This window comes from Aulonocara sp. 'chitande type north' Nkhata Bay, linkage group LG12 (assembly GCF_057382095.1).
Source record: "Aulonocara sp. 'chitande type north' Nkhata Bay isolate Kocher_YH1m ecotype deep benthic linkage group LG12, A_spYH_male_GT1.1, whole genome shotgun sequence".
NCBI lineage: Eukaryota > Metazoa > Chordata > Actinopteri > Cichliformes > Cichlidae > Aulonocara > Aulonocara sp. 'chitande type north' Nkhata Bay.
This window is the reverse complement of record NC_141355.1, coordinates 24,695,944-24,717,830: the sequence shown is the minus strand read 5'-3', so window position 1 is coordinate 24,717,830 and position 21,887 is coordinate 24,695,944. Positions and strand designations below refer to the sequence as shown.

Genomic DNA, 21,887 nt, shown 5'->3' with positions numbered 1-21,887 from the left:
AGGATTTATTCCAAACAAGCCCATCACAGATTGCGCACAACCCAGGGAGTTCTGAAAGTCAAATTGTAAAAATAATCTCAAAAGAAAGTATGAACATAACTCTCTTTTATAACCTGCAGACGGCACCCATGTGGTACCATTCTCTAAGAAATCACCCTAACTTTAACATATTTGGCACAACCTCAGTCTATCACTTTTGCTACCCTTACGTACAGTCAGATGTTCTTGACCCTTCATTTTTGACCCTCTCAGTATTTAGCCTTGGCTAGCAAATGTACTCAAAGTCCACATTGAGACCTCACGATGTTATGTGTTATCAGACACTACAACCCAGCTGTCAAGTGAGACTATAGGAACTTTGGTGTTTTTGAACATTCAATGTTACTCAAAACACTCTGCACACTATTCCAAATAACTGGTTTGAAACTGGTTACTTTTTAATTTTAGATTTCATTTTATGTACTTAATGTGAACTCTGCATGGTAGGCTGCATGGTGAGGCTCAGATAAGATAAAATAAGGACTTCATGATTCTTCTTAGGTAAATTCACTTGTCACAGCAGCAATAATAAGTGATTAAAACGGACACAAGAGTAGAAAAAAAGAAAAGCAAAAAATACGAATAAAAAACCTAAGATAAAAGTGAATTACACAGACAAAATCCAGATTTGGCATTTGCAAATTAAGGATTACTGGTTGTTCAAACAATTAAGACTATTTACTTGAGCAAACATGCAGTTGAGGATTTTTAGTAGATCAGACACACTCTACTGTATTAGAGAAAAGACAGTTAGTTACATGGAAGATGGAAGTTTTGGTTAATCAGATCCAGTAAAGCTCCTGAAGTATATTACCGATCTGTTAAAATGTTACTCTTCAAACTTGTGCCCTCAAATTATATAACCAGAAATAATTTATATTTTCTTTGAACTAGTGGAAAGGAGAGGGAATGGGGTCTTTCAAGCAGTCACACTTCAACTGTGAAACTCCCTTGTCCTTATGGTGTATTGACACTATTGAAACTTTTCAAAACCAGTCTAATGTTAGAAGAGCTTTTAGGTAAACTGTTATTCTTCTTCTTATCATTATTATATTTTTATTAATTATATTTTTATTATGATGTTGATTTGGGTGACACTTTTTGATAAATATTATATATTACTTTTTAAAACATATTAACCATCCCTATGCTTAAAAAACTTTTAAAAATAAAATTGTTCTTTTAAACTTGTGCATTGTTTGACTTTTAAAATTTTTGTATCAGGTGTAAAACGACTTTTTAAATAAAGTTGTTTTTAATGTGAGCAGCTCCTATTGGCTCGTTTAAAAAGAGGGAGGAGCAGATTGCACCGCCTAGCGTCTAGTCTTCGCGGTCTTTCGTCTGTTGCGCCTTTTCTCTCCCTGGTGTTTAAGAACGTGGAGGACAAAAGGATACCAAAGAATCGAAAACTATGACAAAGGTAAATACTTAAAGTTTGATACGTTTTCATCAATGGTTATTTTAGTAACTTTCTATAGTCGTCCTAAACGGTATAAGGGGGAGAAGCATAACATCTTTAGCTAGCAGGTAGAACTGGGTTAATTTGCTGCATTGTCTTTGGCAAACATAATTTAAAGTTAATTAAAAAACTCTTACTGCCTATATTCTACTCAATAAAGTTCATCTTATCTTATTCTGTTTTCATTGCACCATTCTCTCTATACAGTTTTTGAATTTACACACTATAACGTACACGGCAGTTTTTTTCTGTGCTTCTGCAACTGTTTCTTGGGTTTTCCTATAAGGTTTTTGTAATTAATTTAAAAAATTTATATTATTTTTTTGGCTTTAGTGGATTCCTGCTCAGCTAACTCGGCCATTATGCACTACCCAGTAAACAAAATGGCTGAACAGTATTTTAAATGTCTGAACATGAGCTAGTCATACCATGTTACGTAATATTCATGTGCAGTGTAGCAAGGTGATTGTTTAAATTACAGGAGTAGATGCCTGCAGCTGAAACGGTTTTCTGATCTGAATACGGTAATGTTACCAGATATGCATTGTACTATGGGAAAACGGTGGTGGATCAGTGTGTAAAAAGCCCCCAAAAGAAACACACAGCGTCTTTAGCTCAAACACTGTCTGATCACTCTCTTAGATACTGTGCTGTTCCATCTAGTTATTGGTTACTGAGAAATGTTAGGTCATTAATTAATTAAGAGAGTGCAGCTGTTCAGATCAGATGGTGAAGTAGGAAAATGCAGAACATGTTATTATAGCTGAATGCTGTGTAAAATACTAGTAATAAATCTAACTCCCATTTATGGCTTTTACTACTGTGGGGCTAAATAAAAAATTACAGACATAATGAAATCTGCTACAATTACAAAGCTTAAGTTTAAAACAATTATTATATATTAAGCATTTTTTTGCTCTTTTTTTTTTTTTAAATTCTTTTTGCTAATAATGGACTCAATTTTATTATCAACTTCAAAGACCTATTAAACTTTTAAACCATTAAATCCAGGAAATTAGATGCCCGTAAATGTACGAGACCCTCTTTATGTCTAGTATCCCCAAATATTTAATAATCCTTTCTAAAAGTACACAAATTTTGTTCTTTTCAATTAAATATTGCATGTTCAATGTATTCTTGAGCAGGTAAAAATTCCACTAAATTAGTTTTTGCATATTTTTAAGTATAATCAAATTTTTATAGTTTGCGAGTACTTTTAATTTGGAGATTTTGCCACTTGATTTGAAGTTTGGATAGTGCTTTATAGTCATTTGTAAATGTTTTGAACTCATCTGGCTTCTTAATAATTTAATAAAAAATTAACAAGCCATGTAATAATTTGAAAACCACTAGGGACCACTTATAAAAAAGTAATTCCTTTTTTACTTAAAGGAATTTAGGATTTATGTCTGTCAAGTCATTTGTTCTGGCATAAGTCACCATTTTGATATATCTTCCTGTGACTTTAAAGTCTGTCAGCTAGTTAGATACATTTTTGCACTGCTAGTGTTTGCTGCTTGAATTAGTCAGTTTATCATATAAACACATGCAGTGCCTTTCAAACTTTTAATTACACTGTTCATTTTGTGCATTAGTAAGAGAATCTTTTATATTGAATTATCCTGGGAAAAAACAAAAATGTTTGTATTTTCTCATGCACTTTCTTTCATTTCCTTATCACGTTTAGATTCTTCAAGATCACAAGCACCATCTTTGACATGTAAGTAACTTTCATATTATTTGTATTACTTATTATTATTATTATTTTTGAAAAGTGATGGTCTTTGGGGCATCCTTTTTTTTTTATTGGTATTAAGTATATATATTTATTTAGGCACAGGAGGAAATGATCTATTTTAAAATTTAACATTTATTTAATTTTCATCTTTTATGCTAACAATAATGCCAACAGTGTTCTCTTCACTTGACCCACAACTCTGACAGTTTTGGTCCTCTGCTCTCCTCACAATTGGCTGATTTCCATCTGAGCTGCTACTGTCAACTGCATTAAACTGATTTTACATTGCCTTGTTATTCTAATCTTTATCTGCGTTTTGGACTCCAAACATTCACACCTGCTGTTAGTAACCAGAGCTCACAAGAGTGTAAGGCGTGTAGTTCAATAAAGTGATCGATGTGTTCACTAGCTGATTTCAATAAACCGGTAACTTATCAAATCCATATTTTATAGGAAGTACATTACTGATAAAAGTGGTAATAAACACGGTAACCAATAAAAATTTAAATTTCCAGTTATAAAAAAAAATACTGCAGTGAGCTCGGTTTTCTAACACCAGGTGTGAACATCTACAGTCTTTAAGCGCTGGTAAAGATTTAAAAATAAAAGCATTCAATAACATAACATTAAACAGTAAATTAGTTTGATGGTGTTGACTGCAGCAGCTCAATGTTAATCAGCTGATGGTGATGGAAGCAGATGAGCGTTTTTCATCATGGTTGTTAGTGATGTGTTGGTCAAAACGAAACGGCTCTTTGAAGTGAACGACACAAGCGTGTTTTTTCTCTCTCTCTCACCCTCTCTCTCGCACTTTTTTTCCGCTTCACTCTGCACGCGAGCCTTGTGCTTTGCGCTGGGAAGAGGGGGGAGGGGCGGTTGTTACACACGCAGTAGCACAGTAACAGAGCAGGAGGGAGAGAGAGAGAAAGAGAGCCAGGGACAACAACGTCACATTAGAAAGGTATAGTAATCATCCACAACTATTTTCAATTGCGGATGATAAAGGATTCAGAAAGTTTATTCATGCAGGCCCATATGACAGAGAATGTGCATCTTCTGTTTGTTTTCATATTATAATTTATATTTAATTGTGTTGTGGTTTGCAGTGTTTTGTGTTGTTTCACTTTAAATTTGTTTAAAAGGAAAAAGCTGAAAATTTAAATAGTTAAAAGTTGAAATGTAAATAGTTGTTTTTTTTGTATTATATGATTTATTTATTACATTTTATGTGGAGAGAATAAATAAAAGTATATTTACGGTGGCTGCTAGAGACAAAGCACGTACAAACCCCAAAACACGTAAAAACTCCATAGCACGTACAAACTCCAAAGCACGTACAAAACACAACAGAAGTGCTCCAGGATGCTAGGCACAGTGTTGAGATTTTGTTACCTAGTGGCTACACAAGCCAGGAAGTACCAACGACCGGATTTGGTGTGTGGTAGTAACAGGTAAATGAACAGCTTTTGGAATTTTTTATGAATATATATGAGTGCTTGTGTATAAATACACAAAAAATACACATATGATTTCAATTGTGTAAATTAAGTGATCTAGATAGCTCTGTTTTGGAAGTTCAGTTGACGCTAGAAATGGGTTTTGGAGTTTGTACATGCTTTGTCTCTAGGGGCCACCATATATATTTATATATAAACATATATAAATAAAACCACGTTTCTTTTTTTACATTAGTAATTCCTTTGGTTCATAATTTTATATTGTTGTTAATAATAAATTAATTAAAGCAACAAAACAACCTGAAGAGCCGGTTGGGAGCCGAAAGAGCCGGCTTTCTAAAAAGAGACGAAAATCCCATCACTAGTTGTGTAATATGCTGGTATTGATATGATCAAAAATGAACTGAGTTGTTTCGTATTCTATAGAAATTGTACATCTAATTAATAACAAGGCTTTCTGCTGATGTTATTAATTAAAAATTTATTGTTTTATTTTTAAGCAACAACTTTTTAGCATGCAATCAGTCCATGCTGTACAGGACAGATTTGTAAACTGTGCATACAAAAATAGACTATTTTACAAAATTGCTCTTTCAACAAATGTAAATCACAGCAGATTTTTTTTGTTGTAGGTGCACTGTCACAACTAGAAATGTGGGGGGAAGTCCTCAAAGTTGAAGGCAGAACAGGAAAATACATGGAAATAACAATTTTCCTTTAAATGGTAAATGGCCTGCATTTTTATAGCGCTTTTCTAGTCCCTAAGGACCCCAAAGCGCTTCACACTACATTCAGTCATTCACCCATTCACACACACAATCACACACTGGCGATGGCAAGCTACATTGTAGCCACAGCTGCCCTGGGGCGCACTGACAGAGCACATCAGTAAAGGTCGATCTGGATACTTGATAACTGTTGGTATAGGTATGACATGAATTTGAATCTCCATTATCACAGGTTTTAATTGGGAGGGAACATGCAGATATACAGGAGGACTATAAACAGCAATTCCTATTGCATACAACTGTTTTAGAAAATACCAACAACACTGTTAATTTATCACTTGCTGGTCTATAGACTTTACAGTGTGGATGGATGGAAAATCCATCTGGCTCCACTCTGGCTGAATTGGTGCTACAAACAACTCTGCGCTCGGCTTTCCTGGCTGTGTGTGGATTTAAACTTACACATCCAAATTTTGACCCTATTTTTCTTCCTTTCAGCTGATTGGTCAATTTCATGTCAATCACCAATTAAACAATCCAATCAGAGAACATCTCCAGAAGTTGATTCTGTTCATCTGGACGTAGCATTTTCAGTGGGAGAAAATGCTGCAAGCGCTACGTCCAGATGAACAGAATCAACTTTTGGAGATTTACTTACCTGGATGATTGAGCATGCATCAAGACAATCAGAGAACAGATAGGTTTGGCTGTTGGAGGGCTGCATTACGGAGCTTCAGGTCCTGGAAGAATAAATTCCCTTTTACATACCAGACCAGCATTTTTCTTCATTAGCACGAAGGAAAACAGTCTGTGCGTGTCAGAGTTCTGTGGTTTTTGTGTCACAGGGCTTATAATATGTGTAAAAATCTGGCCAGGGACCATCACATCACACTGCTATCATATTTTTCTGTTGCTATCATGTTTCTTTTCTGAGATGTTGTTACTTTTATGACAGATGTAACGAGAAATCTTCCAGAAAGTTAAATTTTTTATTCTAATCAAATATTTGATTCTGATAACAGATAAAGATTTTTTTTTTTACTTTTGTTCTGCTATTTCATAGTTTATACAAATTTTGGCCAATTCCTATTTATTTTAACCCTTTAGCCCCCAAAAAGTCGCCAGCGACAGGTTTTTCCAAACCTGTCTCGTCAAACCTGAGCTCTGCCAGGGGCCCAACACGCCTGGACTTTTAGAAGAAAAGAGATGTCCGAAAATAAACCACAGGGTCAAATACTTAATTTTGTTCAGTGTTTTAGAGTTATTAATTTGAATTGACTAATTTAAATATTTTATTCATGTACATTTTGATTGCCTTTAGTAAAAATGGCAAAATTTCAATTTCTTTTTTCTTTCTGTTATTAATCCTTGATTACATTCATATAGTATACAGTAGAGGAAAAAACCTACCAGACCTACCAGTTATCCTGCGTAACATTATTGGGGATAAAGGGTTAAGGAAGCGCAATTAATTTTTTTAGTTTAGCTTGTGTTTACTACCATTTTTTTTTTATCACCACACAGTAAACATTAAGTAATATGTAAAGTGTCCATTTATCCTCCATTCCGGTCCATTATCTTAAGCTTAGGCTGCTGCCCCTCGACCCAATCCGGTACTAAGTAGAGAGGCCCAGACTTCGCTCTCTCCAGGCACTTGGCCCAGCTCTTCCGGGGGAATCCCAAGGCATTCCCAGGCCAGCTGAAAAACATAGTCCCTCCAGCATGTCCTGGGTGTTCTGGGTCTCTTCCTGGTGGGACGTGCCCAAAACACCTCACCAGGGAGGCATCCTAACCAGATGCCAGTATCTAATCTGTCCTTTTTGTATGTTCCCCTCAGGTTGCCATGGTAGCAGATACAGGGGAAACAAGTGTAGACGATGCCACAAGAAGGATGATGAAATTCCTCATATCACCTGAGCTGGCTGTGGAGTACAACATGCTTGGCCGACATGGGGAAAAAAAGTTCAGAGATTTGCGTCTTTTTAATGTTGTGTATGGTAAGTTAGTTTCACTTGAGACATTTGAACTTTAGAAAACTAAACTTTTTTAATAAAGTGTTTGAAAGTGTAACTGAGATTGGTTATCATGCAATTTGTATATATTTTTTGAGGCAATAAAGTGAAATAAACATTGTTCTTTGAAAATCATCACCAAATGAAGTAAGCTAAGATTAACTTTACTTTGGCTTGCCCGTTTTTCTTCTTCTTCATTTGCAGAGGCACTGAAGAATTATTTAACATCAAAAGTCAACTTGCAAGAAGCAGAGAAGGCTCTGTCCAAGTGGTTCAGTGGAGCTAAAGACAGAGGAGGACCGAGGGCTGCAAGGGTACAAAATAGACTTACGGCTCTGTAAAAAAACAAACCCTGCTGATTCAAGATAAGCTTTTGAGTTTTCCATCTGACTTTTTCCCCATGTTGCTACAGTTCCAAATATCTAAGGAATTTTGCTGTAGTTTGACATTTCTAGTTTTTAAACGTTTACGCACTTTGGAATACAGTTACGTAAAATCACAGTTGTTGGACAAAATAAATGTGAAAAATGTTGTTTTGTGTACCCTCGTGATTTTTGAAATGGTTTTATTTACAAACTAGATTTTGTTTGCGGTCAGCTTTAATATATTTGGTGTCTTTGTGTCACAGAACCCGTATTAGCCGTCTGAAAAATTGATTTTGTGACTGTTTTACTACATGGGGCCCACTCAGTGCCAGAACTTAGTCAATTCAAACTAGAAATAAGATGCAAATACAGAACCCACTGCTAATGCCATTCCAACTTTTTAGCTCATGTTTTCCTCATGTTGTACCCACTAAGAACTTGAAAAATGGGGCCTAGGTGGGTTTCAGTGTACTTTGCCCAGTTGGGGTCCATTTAGTTCCCAGATTTTACCTATATAACACCGAGATGGGCTTATAAAATGGGGCCATTATGGAACCCGCGGACAATCCCACTTAAAACCCACTTTTTAGCCTATGTGGTACTCACATGGTACCCACAAAACAACTTGAAAGGTGGGGCCTGGGTGGGTTTCTTTGTACTTTGCCCAGTTGGGGTCCATTTAGTTCCCAGATTATACCAATATAACACCGAGATGGGCTTACAAAATGGGGCCATTATGGAACCCGCGGACAATCCCACTTAAAACCCACTTTTTAGCCTATGTGGTACTCACATGGTACCCACAAAACAACTTGAAAGGTGGGGCCCGGGTGGGTTTCTGTGTACTTTGCCTAGTTGGGGCCCATTTAGTTCCCAGATTTTACCAATATAACACCGAGATGGGCTTATAAAATGGGGCCATTACGGAACCCGCGGACAATCCCACTTAAAACCCACTTTTTAGCCTATGTGGTGCCCACATGGTACCCACAGAAACTTGAAAGATGGGGCCTAGGTGGGTTTCTGTGTACTTTGCCCAGTTGGGGTCCATCTAGTTCCCAGATTTTACCAATATAACACCGAGATGGGCTTATTAAATGGGGCCATTATGGAACCCGCGGACAATCCCACTTAAAACCCACTTTTTAGCCTATGTGGTGCCCACATGGTACCCACAAAAAACTTGAAAGATGGGGCCCAGGTGGGTTTCTGTGTACTTTGCCCAGTTGGGGCACATTTAGTTCCCAGATTTTACCAATATAACACCGAGATGGGCTTATAAAATGGGGCCATTATGGAACCCGCGGACAATCCCACTTAAAACCCACTTTTTAGCCTATGTGGTGCCCACATGGTACCCACAAAAACTTGAAAGATGGGGCCCAGGTGGGTTTCTGTGTACTTTTCCCAGTTGGGGCCCATTTAGTTCCCAGATTTTCCTAACATAACACCTATATGGGCATTTAATATGGGGCCATTACGGAACCCGCGGACAATCCTATATGGGGCCCATTTTTCAGCCCATTTCCAAACCATATGGGCCCCACATATAAATGTTGGCTGGGGGAAGGTTGGTTGAAAAAGTCCCTGAAGGTTGCGAAATCCATTTTTATAGACCACAAAATGGTTGCAGGTCGTAAAAGAGATTCATACATATCTAACCAGACGCACTCAGTCCAGCCTCTGCGGCCTGGCGCACACACACACCTACAGTGATCGTGACTCATTAAGAAAGTCCCACTCTCTGCTTTACAGGAGATCCTGGCAGTGACTCATCACAGAACATTCAGGACGGGTTTCACATTTTGGGGATGAACGCTGCCGGCTCTACATGTGGAGGAAGCAAGGAATAAATGTGTATTCGTGAAGGTATCTGTCCGTTTGTGTGTGAGGAAGCTGCATCATCTGGCTGTTACATGACAGTTCTTTACATTTCACCCTTTCACTTTGTTAAACTGAAACGGGAGTAGCTATTACTCGGGAGATTAAACCAAGGCAGCGCATGTGGTGAATGTGGATTTTGTATCAATTAAGAAATCTAAAGTCATACTTTTAGCTGAGTGATGCCTTGAGTTTCTCCCAAATTCACCCATAAACCAAAAGTATAAGAACATCAGTAATTAACTGGCAGGACTGCAGTGTAGGCACCAGATTTTCTAAATAAAACCACCGAAGTTCATCCCGATATAAGACATCTATCGTCCCATAACGATATAAATCACAAAATTTTTACATTTTCTGTAAATTCTGTGAAAATCGGGCAGCTCGACCCGCATGAAGTGTTTCCAGCTGGGCTTCGTGTACCTGGAGTCGAGTGTTTTAACAGATGCATGAAACGATACATTTTTAGACATAAGTTGTAAAGGCCGCTGTTTTCTTTGTGAGTATTTATTACACAGCGGTGCTGCGGGGAAAAGCCTGTTCTAACGTTTGAGTCTAAGGTTTATTTTTTAGCATCTGGCGGCTCTTTTTTGCTTCTCATCCATAAATACTCGGCATAATCTTTCACGTGATTCAGTTTATTTTGAAAAGTCTCAACAGGATCTTGAGCTTTATTGTGAAAAGTTTATGTGGAACAAACAAGCGGACACCCGATGGTTTTACCGTCATTGTTGCTAATGACAACGCATAAAAACAGGCGCTTGTCCATCCTTAGTGTGGTTATATTAAATATAAAAGAAAGAGAGAACTTTAAGAAATTAATATAGCCACTACAGTGACCATCAAAAAGATGAAACAATATTACTGTAAACAGTTTATTTTGCGACACCACGAAGCAAACAATAGCGTAAAATGAAACGATAGACGTTTTTATATGTTATCCGATATATAGCGTTATATCGAACAGCCCTAGTCCAGATCCATCCACTCGATGTTGTCGACTGATATCATACCACACTTGAAGTTAATCCATTCATTTGTGTGAAGCCTTTTTTTTCTAAAATAAGAAAACCTCTGGCTCCTGGTGAAATGTTGATGTAATCCTGGAGGGTAATGTGCAAAGTAAATGACATTGCCACCAGTGGAGCCATAACACAGCATGGCTGAACACCAATCATATCATCTTGGGTCTTTAAATAATTCATTAGATTTTTCTTGTTGATTCTTGTGGAGCATCAAGGGCCTCGCTGATGTGTTTTTGATGCTTTGAGCCTCACAGAGTTAATATACAACGCAGCACATCGGGTGTTGGATACAGAGACAATACTTGTTACTGGGTCCTAATGACTGTAGTCTAGAGAAGAATAAACACTCCAAGGTTCTCTGCACACCAGTCAGCTGCTGTTTTTAATTGCTTCATGCACAAAGTATTGAACAAGCAAGTCATAAATTAGCTTGTTTTTACTTGGGGGCATTTCTTGGAAGCAACTCACGAACAACATGAGCAACCACATCTCAGGGGTCCTCTTTGCTTCACCCAACTCAAAGATCTGCTCAGTGACTATAGAGCAAAAGCAGTGGGAACACTGACTCAATCAGCTGTTGCCTTTTTGCGCTCTTCCACCATTAGCCACAACATTAAAACCGCAGACAAGTCAAGTAACATTGCCTTATTAGAATGCAGAGTTCACTTAAGACACATAAAACCCACCTAAACATTGTTGGAGGTCAAGCACAACACGCATTGTCCTCCTGGGAGAGGCTGCTGTCAATGTGTCAATGCCACAGCGCAAAGAATCTAACCAGAGCCAGGTGCATCAATCCGGCCACCAAACTGCTCAACTCCCAATCCAGTCAGGCATTTATGGGAGACAAGAAACCACATGACACCCCCAGAGGTCCCTTGTGCCTGACCCAGTAAGTCACAATAGGGGTCTCACACTGTGTTAGGCAGCTGGTTTTAATGTTGTGGCTGACTGGTGTATAGGTATTAAAACAAAGAGAGAAAAACCAGGAAATAAAGACATTTGGACAAGACGACAAGTGCAACATGGGTTTATTGTCAAACTGGTTATTAAGACATGAACTCAATTAATGCCATATCAAATCTTAAACTCCGCTGTAGTAAAGTGCAGATTCACATCAAGTTGCCCTGGGTGTCCTCAATACATTTGCTATGTCTGCTTTTTTTCTTTTTAAACTGTAATATGAAATCCTAAGAATTATGAAAAGCCCTTTTTTAAAATTTCCAACCCACACATCTAAAGCTAATGTGCAAATGAGATAATTCACAAAGCTTTCCTATTCTGTATGTAGAGGCATCCTCCCACTCGTGTCTTCAACTCCTCACACAGCTGGATGACAGCTGTATAAGACAAACAGATCTACCCTTGCTCTGCTCTAGTTTGGAGTGTAGGTGTTGTCATGAAAGGTCTTCTGCAGTGATTGGTTGGTTGATATGTTGCTGCACGCGAACAGTGGGACAATGTTTACCCAAACGTTTTTTTTGGGGGGGGGGGGGGGGGGGATAAAAATTATTAAAGAACGACAGTATTTAAAGGTCGGCCATGTATGAATGTTAAAGAGGTCACTTCTGTGTACGAGCCTGCACTCGCCAGCGGTTGTGAACTGTTAGTTTGGCCGCTGTGGTTTCTACTGGCAGTCACGTGCATTGTGGAATCTCCATGAGCGCCACTTCACCAAAATTCCCATTGTCAACAATTTGTGTAAAGTCAAACAAAAAACAAAAGCAAAAAACCCACTCTGCTTACAAGGAACGCACCGTGGGGGGGCACTCGCATTTCTTTCACACACGCACTCGCGCAAAAAAAAAAAACAAAAAACAGTTGCTCAAATTCATTCACTCGTCTTACAACAATCAGTACAATGTTTTTTTGCACCCCTCTCCCCCTCCTTTTTGAGTGAAGTAGGTGGATACTGAAGAAAACGGCAGCAATGAGGTAAACACAAAAACTCATGAGAGATATTGCACAGACAAGTGCCGGCACAGAATACAACAGTCTCTCTTTCCAACAGCCTAGCCTGTGCATAGAAAGAATAAAGCACTTATGGTGTTTGCACGCATTAAACCCTTCTTGTAAAGCTTTGTTGTACACTTAAGTGGGAACGACAAATGAGTCTCGAATCCACAGCACTTGGCAGATGTCCAGATTTGCATGACCAAAAACTAGGTGTATTTGTAAAAGTACAAAAGAACTAAAACAAACAAAAAAAAAAAAAATTCTAATGACTGAGGAAGGGTCCATGACTGTTGGCAAACCAAAAATATTTTTTAAAAATAATAATAACAACCTGAACTCCCAGTATATGTAGAAATGCCTTGAGACTGAGAAGACGTGAGCAGGCAATGTTGAGACTGGGTTGCAGCCAGCATGGAGAAAAATCTCTCAAGTTTCATTTAATAAATAGAAGTCGATGAATATGCAAAAAAAAAAACAAAAAAAAAAACCCCTCAAGCAAAAATACATAAACCCCTTTGCTCAGTTCATCCAGAGATGCAGCTGCTGTTTGTGTCAATGTTGCAATCCACTCCTGATGCATCCCCAAAAAAATTGGGCCAGTTAATCCAAATCATTTTAAGTCCATCCTGGTTAGTTGAGGACTTTTTGTGTGCACTTAATTCTTCCAACAAGTCCATACTCTCCATGTAGTTTGAATTTGCAAACCTAACCCACATAATTGTCTCTGTTTTTCAAGCACCCTGTGGGTGAGGCGTTGAGATTATGTTGCTCCTTTTCACACTTTTCCCCGTGCACCCATCCATTCTTCTCCACTCCTTCACAATCATTATCTGTGGAGCAAGACGAAGGCCTCCAGTTTCTCTGGGATGTTTCCCCGGTAGTCGAGGCCGTGCTTGATGATAGCCCTGGCGGCTAGGCACTGCAGAGTGGTGTGGTTAATGGGCTGGATGACATTCCTGGCCAGCTCCTTCTCATCCAGGAGGTCGCAGGCCGTTTGCTGGAAGGCGTTGGTGCTGTCGAAGTGAGTCCCGCAGGAAATGAGCAGGTTCATGATGTCAGGGTGACCGTTGGATGCCGCTATGTGGAGGGGGCTGGTGGATACAAAGATAATAGATCTGTAAGAGGATTATCCTGTACAACATACAAGCAGACATGTCTTCTTATCCACTTTCTGCCATTTTCCCCCAGAACAAATCTAGGTGAAAACTAAAAGCTGGAGAGTGTGGGTGAAACAGAAGCGCGATATTTAAAAACAGACCTGTTGTCATCGTCATCTCGACTGTTGACATCTGCCCCACACTCAAGTAGGATTGAAGCGACCGTGAGGGAAGGGAACTTGCAGACGGGATAACGGCCCACGCAGGTAGTGTTGCGGTCGACTGCCAAGTGCAGTGGGCTGAAGCCATTCTTACCACATGGGTGGAGCTTCAGGAATCTAGAGATGCAACAGTGTCAGAATGAAAGGCAAAGAATTATGAATATGAACAATAAGTTTGATTAAACAAATGTTTTTTTTTTTTAAAATCAACATTACTGACAGAATTGCAAAAAGCCTGTGGCAAAGGTCAATTAACATCCTGCCGGTTTGCTAAAAAAACGGTTGTATATGTGACTGAAAGGAACATTAACAAAAATCACTGTCACAGGAAACTTTTAGACCCTTCCAACTGCCATATTGTGTACAGAGACATATGTGACCTTTATAAACAACACTGAGGAGATTTTCAATAGGAACACACCTATAGATGGTCTCCTTCTTGAAATGGTCCTGCTCTGCAGTACATGGCACCTTCTCTAAAAGACAAATGAGGTGGAGAATAATTGAGAGGGCCTTGCTGAGCTGAGCAGGGTCAGGAGGCATTGGTCCACTTTGTTTAATGGCTCGTTCAATCTCCATCACACTCTTGGACAGTATCCCCATCAAGTCCTCAAACGACACCGATGTCCCCAAGAGCCCCTTGGCCCTGTCCTGCAGCATGAAGGAGAAGAGCTCAGCGAATGACAGCAGGCTGGAGGAAGTCATGGGACTGAGGGGGTCCAGGTTGCTTTGTTGCATGTCCAGCGCGTACTTCCACAGATTTATGCAGCGTTCGAAGTTTCCAGAGTCAGCATAGACGGCACCACGGTAACGGATGTAGTAGGAAGTGTCTGGGTGTTGTGGACCGAGGATTCGCTCTCGGATGAGCAGAGCCTGCATGCGCATCTCATCTGGGTCAGAAATAAGTCCATCCAGCTCTTCTGCGTTTGTTACCTAGAAAGCAGATTTAAAAAGTAGCAGAGTGACTTGTGACTTCAGCACCAAGACGCATATCGATATATGGGTCTTGGATTTAATCTATATAGCTAATTAACAAAGTTTTAGGCTACATCTCCAATACTAAAGACCAGAGTGTAACATTAAAGGTTTTCCCCAGAAAAATGAAAACATTTACTTTTTCCATCTTGATATCAAAATGTGACATCATGTGAAAAGAAAACCTATTTCAAGAGCTTTAAACACATTGCAAGCCCACTTTAAGGTGGTGCTGGGTAAATGCACTCACCTCTCTAGCATAATCGTATGCCATGATCAGCTGCTTGGGTTCCGGCTTCTGGATGATGTTGTTACTGTCCATGTACCTCAGATCCATGGCTCTTTTCCAGTATTTTAAAGCTCCAAGCAGATCTCTTTTTTTGTCTACAAACGTAGCTCCCAAGAGCTCCAGGGCATCAATGCGCTCTGTGTGCCTCGTCTGCAGAGACAAAATATGTGATTTATGTGATCCTCACACAACTCTACACAAACAAACTTTAACTGTAGGTGACAGGAAGCCTGACCTGCTGATGCGTAGTCAGGTAGTCTACAATATTAGTATGGCCTGTAACACTGGCAGAAAGTAAGGGTGTCATGCCGTAGCCATCCTGCTCCATGGTTGCGCCATACTGCAGTAACATCCGCATGATCTCCAGGCTGCCTGACTCCGCACAGTCGTGAAGCGCCGTGTTGCCTGTGAACAAAGAAGACGCATGTTGTGCAGTGAGTTAAACATAAGACCTAGATTAGCTCACAGAAGACTAGCAGGAATTCAGTTTGCAAATCCATGACTACATCCATCCTATTACCTTGATATAGACTTAAGGAATTTCTCTCTCCATGTTATCATAAGCTGGTAATTAAAAAAAAAAAAAAACATTTAAAAGGCTCAATGACTGATGCTAAAGTTCTTATGGATGCTACCACTTTACATTTATTTATTCCATAAGATGAGTCATATTCACTTTTTTTAGCGGTTTCATCAGTTTTAGAACAGAAAAAGAGAACTTCTCCAAAGGATTTGAGCAAACAGACACACATCACATGAAGTATTTTTCAGCACAACACGGACAAAGAAAAACAACAACAACAAACAAACCAAAAAAAACCATGCAACACAATAAAAAACTAACAAAAAAACAAATAAGCAGTTCAAAAGACAAAGACAAATATGAATGTCTAACTAGGAAGAGCACAAAATGCATTCTTTGAAAGTTTAATCCATTTAATTTAGTTTCCTTTTAATTGATAATGTTCCATTCCAGGGATACCAGAGATCTAGTTTAATCCAGTTTAGCAACAAAAATAAGACATCTCTCCACCTTGGGGGTTTCCCAGGAATTTACCAAACTCAAAACAAGGAAGTACTCCCAATCACACTTCTGTTTAACTCCATTCACTACTGAGACTAAATACAACTATTAAGAGTCAATAAGAAGAAGACAATTAGTCACCAAGCTTCGAGTACCTTGGTGTTATTGTGGTGCTGAATTTCAGAGAAGCTGTTCTGATAACAGTTTCTTACGACTGCAAACTTACAGAGTGAAAATGCCTGAAGCGTGCTTAAATTAGCATATCAGACCACCGTATGGACCTATGTGGTTCACCATTAAGGAAAACACAGGGCCAGACATTTGTACAACAGAAAAGTCTGAGAAACTCCACTGGTTCTTTGGACTGCAGGACGTAAAGGTGAGTCAAGGGCAGATAACTTCCATCATGAATTGTAAGAATATTTAGGGATGACCACAAACTTCCAATGCCACATTCCTCAGATAAAAGGGAGAAATTGCACTTTGTAAGGTGAGCTAAGCTATTGTTAAAAAGAAAAAGGGAGAACCTATTACAAACAATTACAGTGAAAAATGAAGTTCCACCAGCAGTGTTTTCAGTCTTGACTTGTTTGCCTTCGTTGGAGGGTATGTCACATTGTCAGTGAAACCGTGCAAGAGTCACACAGTGGTATTGTAGCCAAGGAAAAAAACAACAACAAAAAAACAATAAAACAAACCCACAATTTGAAAGTACAAAAAATAACATTCAAGATCACTCATGGAGCAGAAGCAGGACCATTTCCACCACTGCTACATTTACTCAAGTCTGGCATGTTAAAAGTAGGTCACTCAGTCCTGAAAAATCAGGTTCAGTTTTCCCCAAAGAGGAAGGGATCTACAGACACACACACGTGCTTACTGAACTTTGAGTCCCATAAAGATAAGTAAATCCCTTTGAGGAAATTCAACACATGCCATGACTGGGAATTATAAACACTTCAAGCTCACCCCCCTTTTTTTTCTTCTGGTTAACAGTGCGTTTGTTTTTCTTTCTGCTCTCTGAGGCTACTACACACTCAGTCAGATGAGACCAAACAGGGTTAGTTTGGGATCAACCAGCAGTTATATTCTTTGGTTTCTGCAAACATAACAATTCTGGACAGAAAACTGCAGCAGCAGCAGCAGCGCTACAGTTTCCCCCCTCAGTTAAATATGTACAAGCAAAACTGGGTAAACAACAAGAAAGCCATGTTTATACTAAAAAATGGTTTAAACTGACTTTTGATTATATAATCAGTGTTTTAATGTGGTTTGGATAAATAACACTGATTGGAAAAACTTCTAGAAATGATTTAAGATTTGTTTGTCTGCATTAATCGATTCAAGATGACACCTCACCAAACAGGTTATTTACTGAAAGTCTTTTATGAACTGAAAAGTGATGACTTTTCTGAGAAGGAAGTGAGCAGGGCACAACTTCTGAAGCAGTCTAGTCATCTGTGATTATTTTGTCAGGACTGTTTTTCTCCTCTAACTTGCTCACTTTCCTGCCTAAACATAAGCTTTATTGTTTTTGAAAAGTTTCCAGTCATATCTAATAATAGAGATTTACCCTCTTATGTCAATACAGCTGTTTTGTGAAAAGCAGTGTAGAGAGGGTGGTTTGTGCCCTGCTCTTGAGTTTAGTGCTAGTCACAGGAAATTAAGTATAAGCTTCAACTATATAGTTCTGATCACACAAGAGCTAAAAGTAGGGACTTTAATGTGCCAATCTAGGTAGGTATCCAAAGGTCTGTGGTTGTAATTCACTGTAAAACCGTGAATTCAAGCCTACCAAAGCAGCCGTTTCCATAGAAAGAGAAAACAATGAACATCCTGAGAAGTTAAGTGCTTTTATTTTTAACCACACGTATAAAAGACAATGATCTTAAAGACAAATTCTTATTGTTCCTGTATTTAGAAAACACCATCCAAAGTATGAGCTTCCAGACACACCCTGACACACACGCACGCATCCAGGCTGACGTAGCTAGCTTGCAACTTTCCACTGTGAAACCAGAAGTTCATGATTTGCTGTTGAGTCATTTCATACAGGAAAAAAAGCAATTGCAAATTAGTTAATTTTGTCATCCGATAACAAACCCTATATTTGGATGCATGCGTGTCACGTGCATTTTGCCCATTTGTTGCTCGATTTTCTCAAACTATCTGCTATCGGCTCAAAAAAAAAAAAAAAAAAAGGAAAAAGAAAATAGGGCTTATCATCCATGTAGTCAACATTTTACTGTGGAAAGCTTTTTACAGACTCACCTTTGATGCTTTTCCTGTTGACATCTGCCCCTTTCTCCAACAGGTACTGCGCTATCTCCTTGTGCCCCTTGTAGCATGAAATCATGAGACAAGTATGGCCGTGTCTGTTGGCTACTTCCAGGTCAGCATTGTGCTCCACCAGGTATTTCACAATATCCAGGTGGCCGTCAAAGCAGGCCGCCCTCAGGGGCGTTGAGTTGGTCAGCGTTGTGCTGTTGACAGAAGCTCCGTGACCCAGCAGGGACTGGACTACCTTCAGATGTCCCGCTGCCGAGGCAGCCCAGAGAGGGGGCGCCCCCTCGATAGTCTCCCCGTCAAAGTTCACCGATCCACCGACCTCGACAGGAGCACTGCAGCACTCCAGCAGATACTCCACCAGGTCCAAGTGGCCGTACCGGGCAGCCATCAGGAGCGGGGTGGCCCCGTTTGTCTTCTCGCCCATTAACTTGGTCACCTCGTGCCCATCTTTGTTCTCCAGCAGCTTCTGAAGCAGCCGGAGCTTACCATCTCTGGCTGCGTTAAACACCGCGGTCTTTAAATCCATCCCCGAGACTTAAATTCACGGTTTAATGGTAGTTAAAAAAATGGCAGCGCTGTCTGTCAAACAATGGGGTCGACGACCCGTGGATGTGTAAGGTCGCTGTGGACAGGTGAAGCTTGGCAGCCTTTGTTTATAACAAGCTTCGACTTTCTAGCTAACTGTTAAACCAATGCGCTACCTTTTCTTGTTGTTGGGGATTAAAATCCGCAAATAGTTCGTGACTTTCTAAATCTCCAGCTTTAAAAAGTTGACACCACTTAAATCTTAATCTATTTTACTAACTCAGACGTTTTTAGCCCAGTTAGCAAAAGTGGCTAGTCAACTTCCTCGATCCGTTTAGCTAACCGACTAGCTCCGCTTAGCCGAACCACTCTTCACCGCTGCTCATCCACTGACATGTCCGCTCCACTCGAGAAGCCCTTCTTCCTTAGATCTGTCCCCTTCGCTGGTCATTGTTCCCCAGCATAACGTTACTCCTCAGTGGGTTATTTATATTTGCTTTCCAAGGGCCGAAGTGTAGAAATCCACCCCCACCCGTTTACGCTGCTGCTGCTTATGCTAGCTTAGCCAGGAAAAACGACGTTCAGTCAAACAAGCGAGGGGATATCCCCCACTAACCGTGCCGCGTTTCTCTCTCACAGACACACCTCGTCCCCTTCCAAAAACCAACAGGCGTTACCACAAAAACGGCAGGTTACCAGTCGTCCACACAGCCGCTCAACAAGCTGGCAGGTCCGCCAAAGGAAAAGAAGGTAAACAGGGGAGGCTAACTAACCACCCACGGCTCAACCGGATGATCACGACTCGGTTTGTGTCAAATCACAAACCCGACGCAGTCTTTTTTTTTTTTCTCCAGTGGAGCACATGATTGACAGGTGGACAGCCAATCAGAGAGCTGGAAGCCCTGTTACGCAGACAACAACAAAGAGTTAAAAGAGAGTGTTTTTCAAGCACCAATGAATTTTCTTACTACCATAGAAAGAGAAACAGAGGCACAGGAAAGACTCAAATACTGCACTGATAGCTGAGGAAGACACACGGTAATGCACATCCTCAGCAGCTTCCAGAGGCAGTTTGAAATTAAAGAGACAGCATGAAAAATGATTAAAAAAAATTATATTAATGACTATACTTATTTATTTATGTATGAAGTTATTCATTCAGTCTGATCTTTTATTTTTCCTTTAACTTATTTGTTAGGGTTAGATCAACTATTGCAATAAAAACGCGGGACTCACAGTCATTTGGAGATTCCAGTCCCACTAACATCTGCATCAATACCCTGTAATACATTAATCATATATTGTATGCTTTATTTATTTAGTTTGCAAATTATTGTTTTTTGTTAATAACTGTAATATGCTTGGTCAGGACAGTGAGACAGGTTGATGAGGCCAGACAGGATTCTTTGTTGACACTGATGTTTGCAGATGACATTGTGATCTGTAGAAAACAGTAGACAGTAGAAAACAGGTGAAAGAGAGGTTGGAGAGGGGGGAGTTATCACCTTTTTTCAAGCATTTGTCTTAGGTGAATGTAACTGACATGTATAGATAAACCACAAGGCATATAAATATACAATCATACTGAAAGTAAAGTTAAGTCACGTTTTCCTATATGGATATATATTTAATAGAATAAAATCTTGTATAACAATTTTTCACCATAAACTTAATGGGGATAGGTGTCTGATGAGTGTAGTAGCATATAGTTATTTTTGTACACATACCAAGGTCTTGTAATCATATGTAGATGTATGCATACATTTTACTGTATATAAACAGAGAACGAGTCCCTATTGATCTTCTAGTTATATAAATAACATCTACCACCTTTTTATTTCAACTTTTCTCACTTTGATTATGCACATCAGTTTGCCAACAGTACAAATGCACCAAATAATACTATAACTTGGGATATAGTTATAGTTTATAATAACAGAACCCAGAAAACATATCAAGTGTTCAAGCTGTGTTTACCCCTGCACAGCATCCACTCTTCTTTGACAATCTGTAAATATCTGTGAACTTATGAGACCAGGTGTTGGACTTCTGGGAGATGACATCTGTAAAAGTCCCATTCATGTCTGATTCTAGATGCTCAACAGTTCTGGGTGGGTCTGCTTTTTCATATTTATTCATTTAGCTGCAAAATGTTTTCAGTTGGAAAAAGGTCTGGATTGCATGCTTGGCAGTTCAGCACCTGGACTTTTCTACTATGATGCCACGCTGTTGTAATAGCGGAATTATATGATTTAGTCTCGTCTTACTGAAATATGCTATGTGCAGGATCCATCCATCCATCTTCTATTGCTTAGCCAGGTCTGGGCCATGCGGACAGCAGTTTCGGCAGAGATGCCAAGACCTCCCCTCCCCAGCCACTTACTCCAGCTCATCCGAGTGAACACCGGGGCGCTCTCAGACCAGCCAAGAGACATCATCTCTCCAGCGTGTCCTGAGTCTACCACGGGGCCTCATCTAGAGCTTTTCCACATTCTACTGTGAATAAAATGCAGGTTTATGAGTTTTTCTACACAACATTCTACACACTTCCTAAAGATCGAGCTGTGTGTAAATTTGTTTTTTAAAATGAGAAAAATAATTAAATAAAGAATAAGACTGCATGTGACAAAGGAAATAAACGGAGTCTTGACACCCCTGACCTAAAGGAAACCATGAACATGCTTTAGAAAATTGTGATGGCCTTGACAATATCACCCCCCTCAGGATAAAAGAAGCATGAGCAGATTGTGTTATCTAGAAACCCAACACCTCAATGTACAGTTTATTAATTAATGGTGACTAAATAA

General features: G+C 39.5%; 1 protein-coding gene and 2 long non-coding RNA genes across 3 annotated transcripts; 2 read left to right on the top strand and 1 right to left on the bottom strand.

Moving 5' to 3' along the window:
• Positions 1 to 1,321: 1,321 nt before the first annotated feature.
• On the top strand, positions 1,322 to 7,964 carry LOC147317542 (uncharacterized). The gene is made up of 4 exons (XR_015131852.1): positions 1,322 to 1,459; positions 3,186 to 3,218; positions 7,259 to 7,418; positions 7,638 to 7,964. It is a non-coding gene; the product is annotated as an uncharacterized LOC147317542 (long non-coding RNA).
• A 3,754-nt stretch (positions 7,965 to 11,718) lies between these two features.
• fem1c (fem-1 homolog c) lies at positions 11,719 to 19,976 on the bottom strand. Its single transcript, XM_086314589.1, has 6 exons — positions 18,538 to 19,976; positions 15,478 to 15,647; positions 15,204 to 15,392; positions 14,400 to 14,911; positions 13,919 to 14,095; positions 11,719 to 13,751 (listed from the first exon to the last, which is right to left on the bottom strand). Exons 1-6 carry the CDS (start codon positions 19,079 to 19,081, stop codon positions 13,487 to 13,489), a joined length of 1,857 nt encoding a protein of 618 aa, XP_086170715.1. The 5' UTR covers positions 19,082 to 19,976; the 3' UTR covers positions 11,719 to 13,486.
• LOC147317540 (uncharacterized) lies at positions 12,205 to 21,739 on the top strand. The gene is made up of 3 exons (XR_015131851.1): positions 12,205 to 19,187; positions 19,720 to 19,830; positions 21,396 to 21,739. It is a non-coding gene; the product is annotated as an uncharacterized LOC147317540 (long non-coding RNA).
• Positions 21,740 to 21,887: the final 148 nt, after the last annotated feature.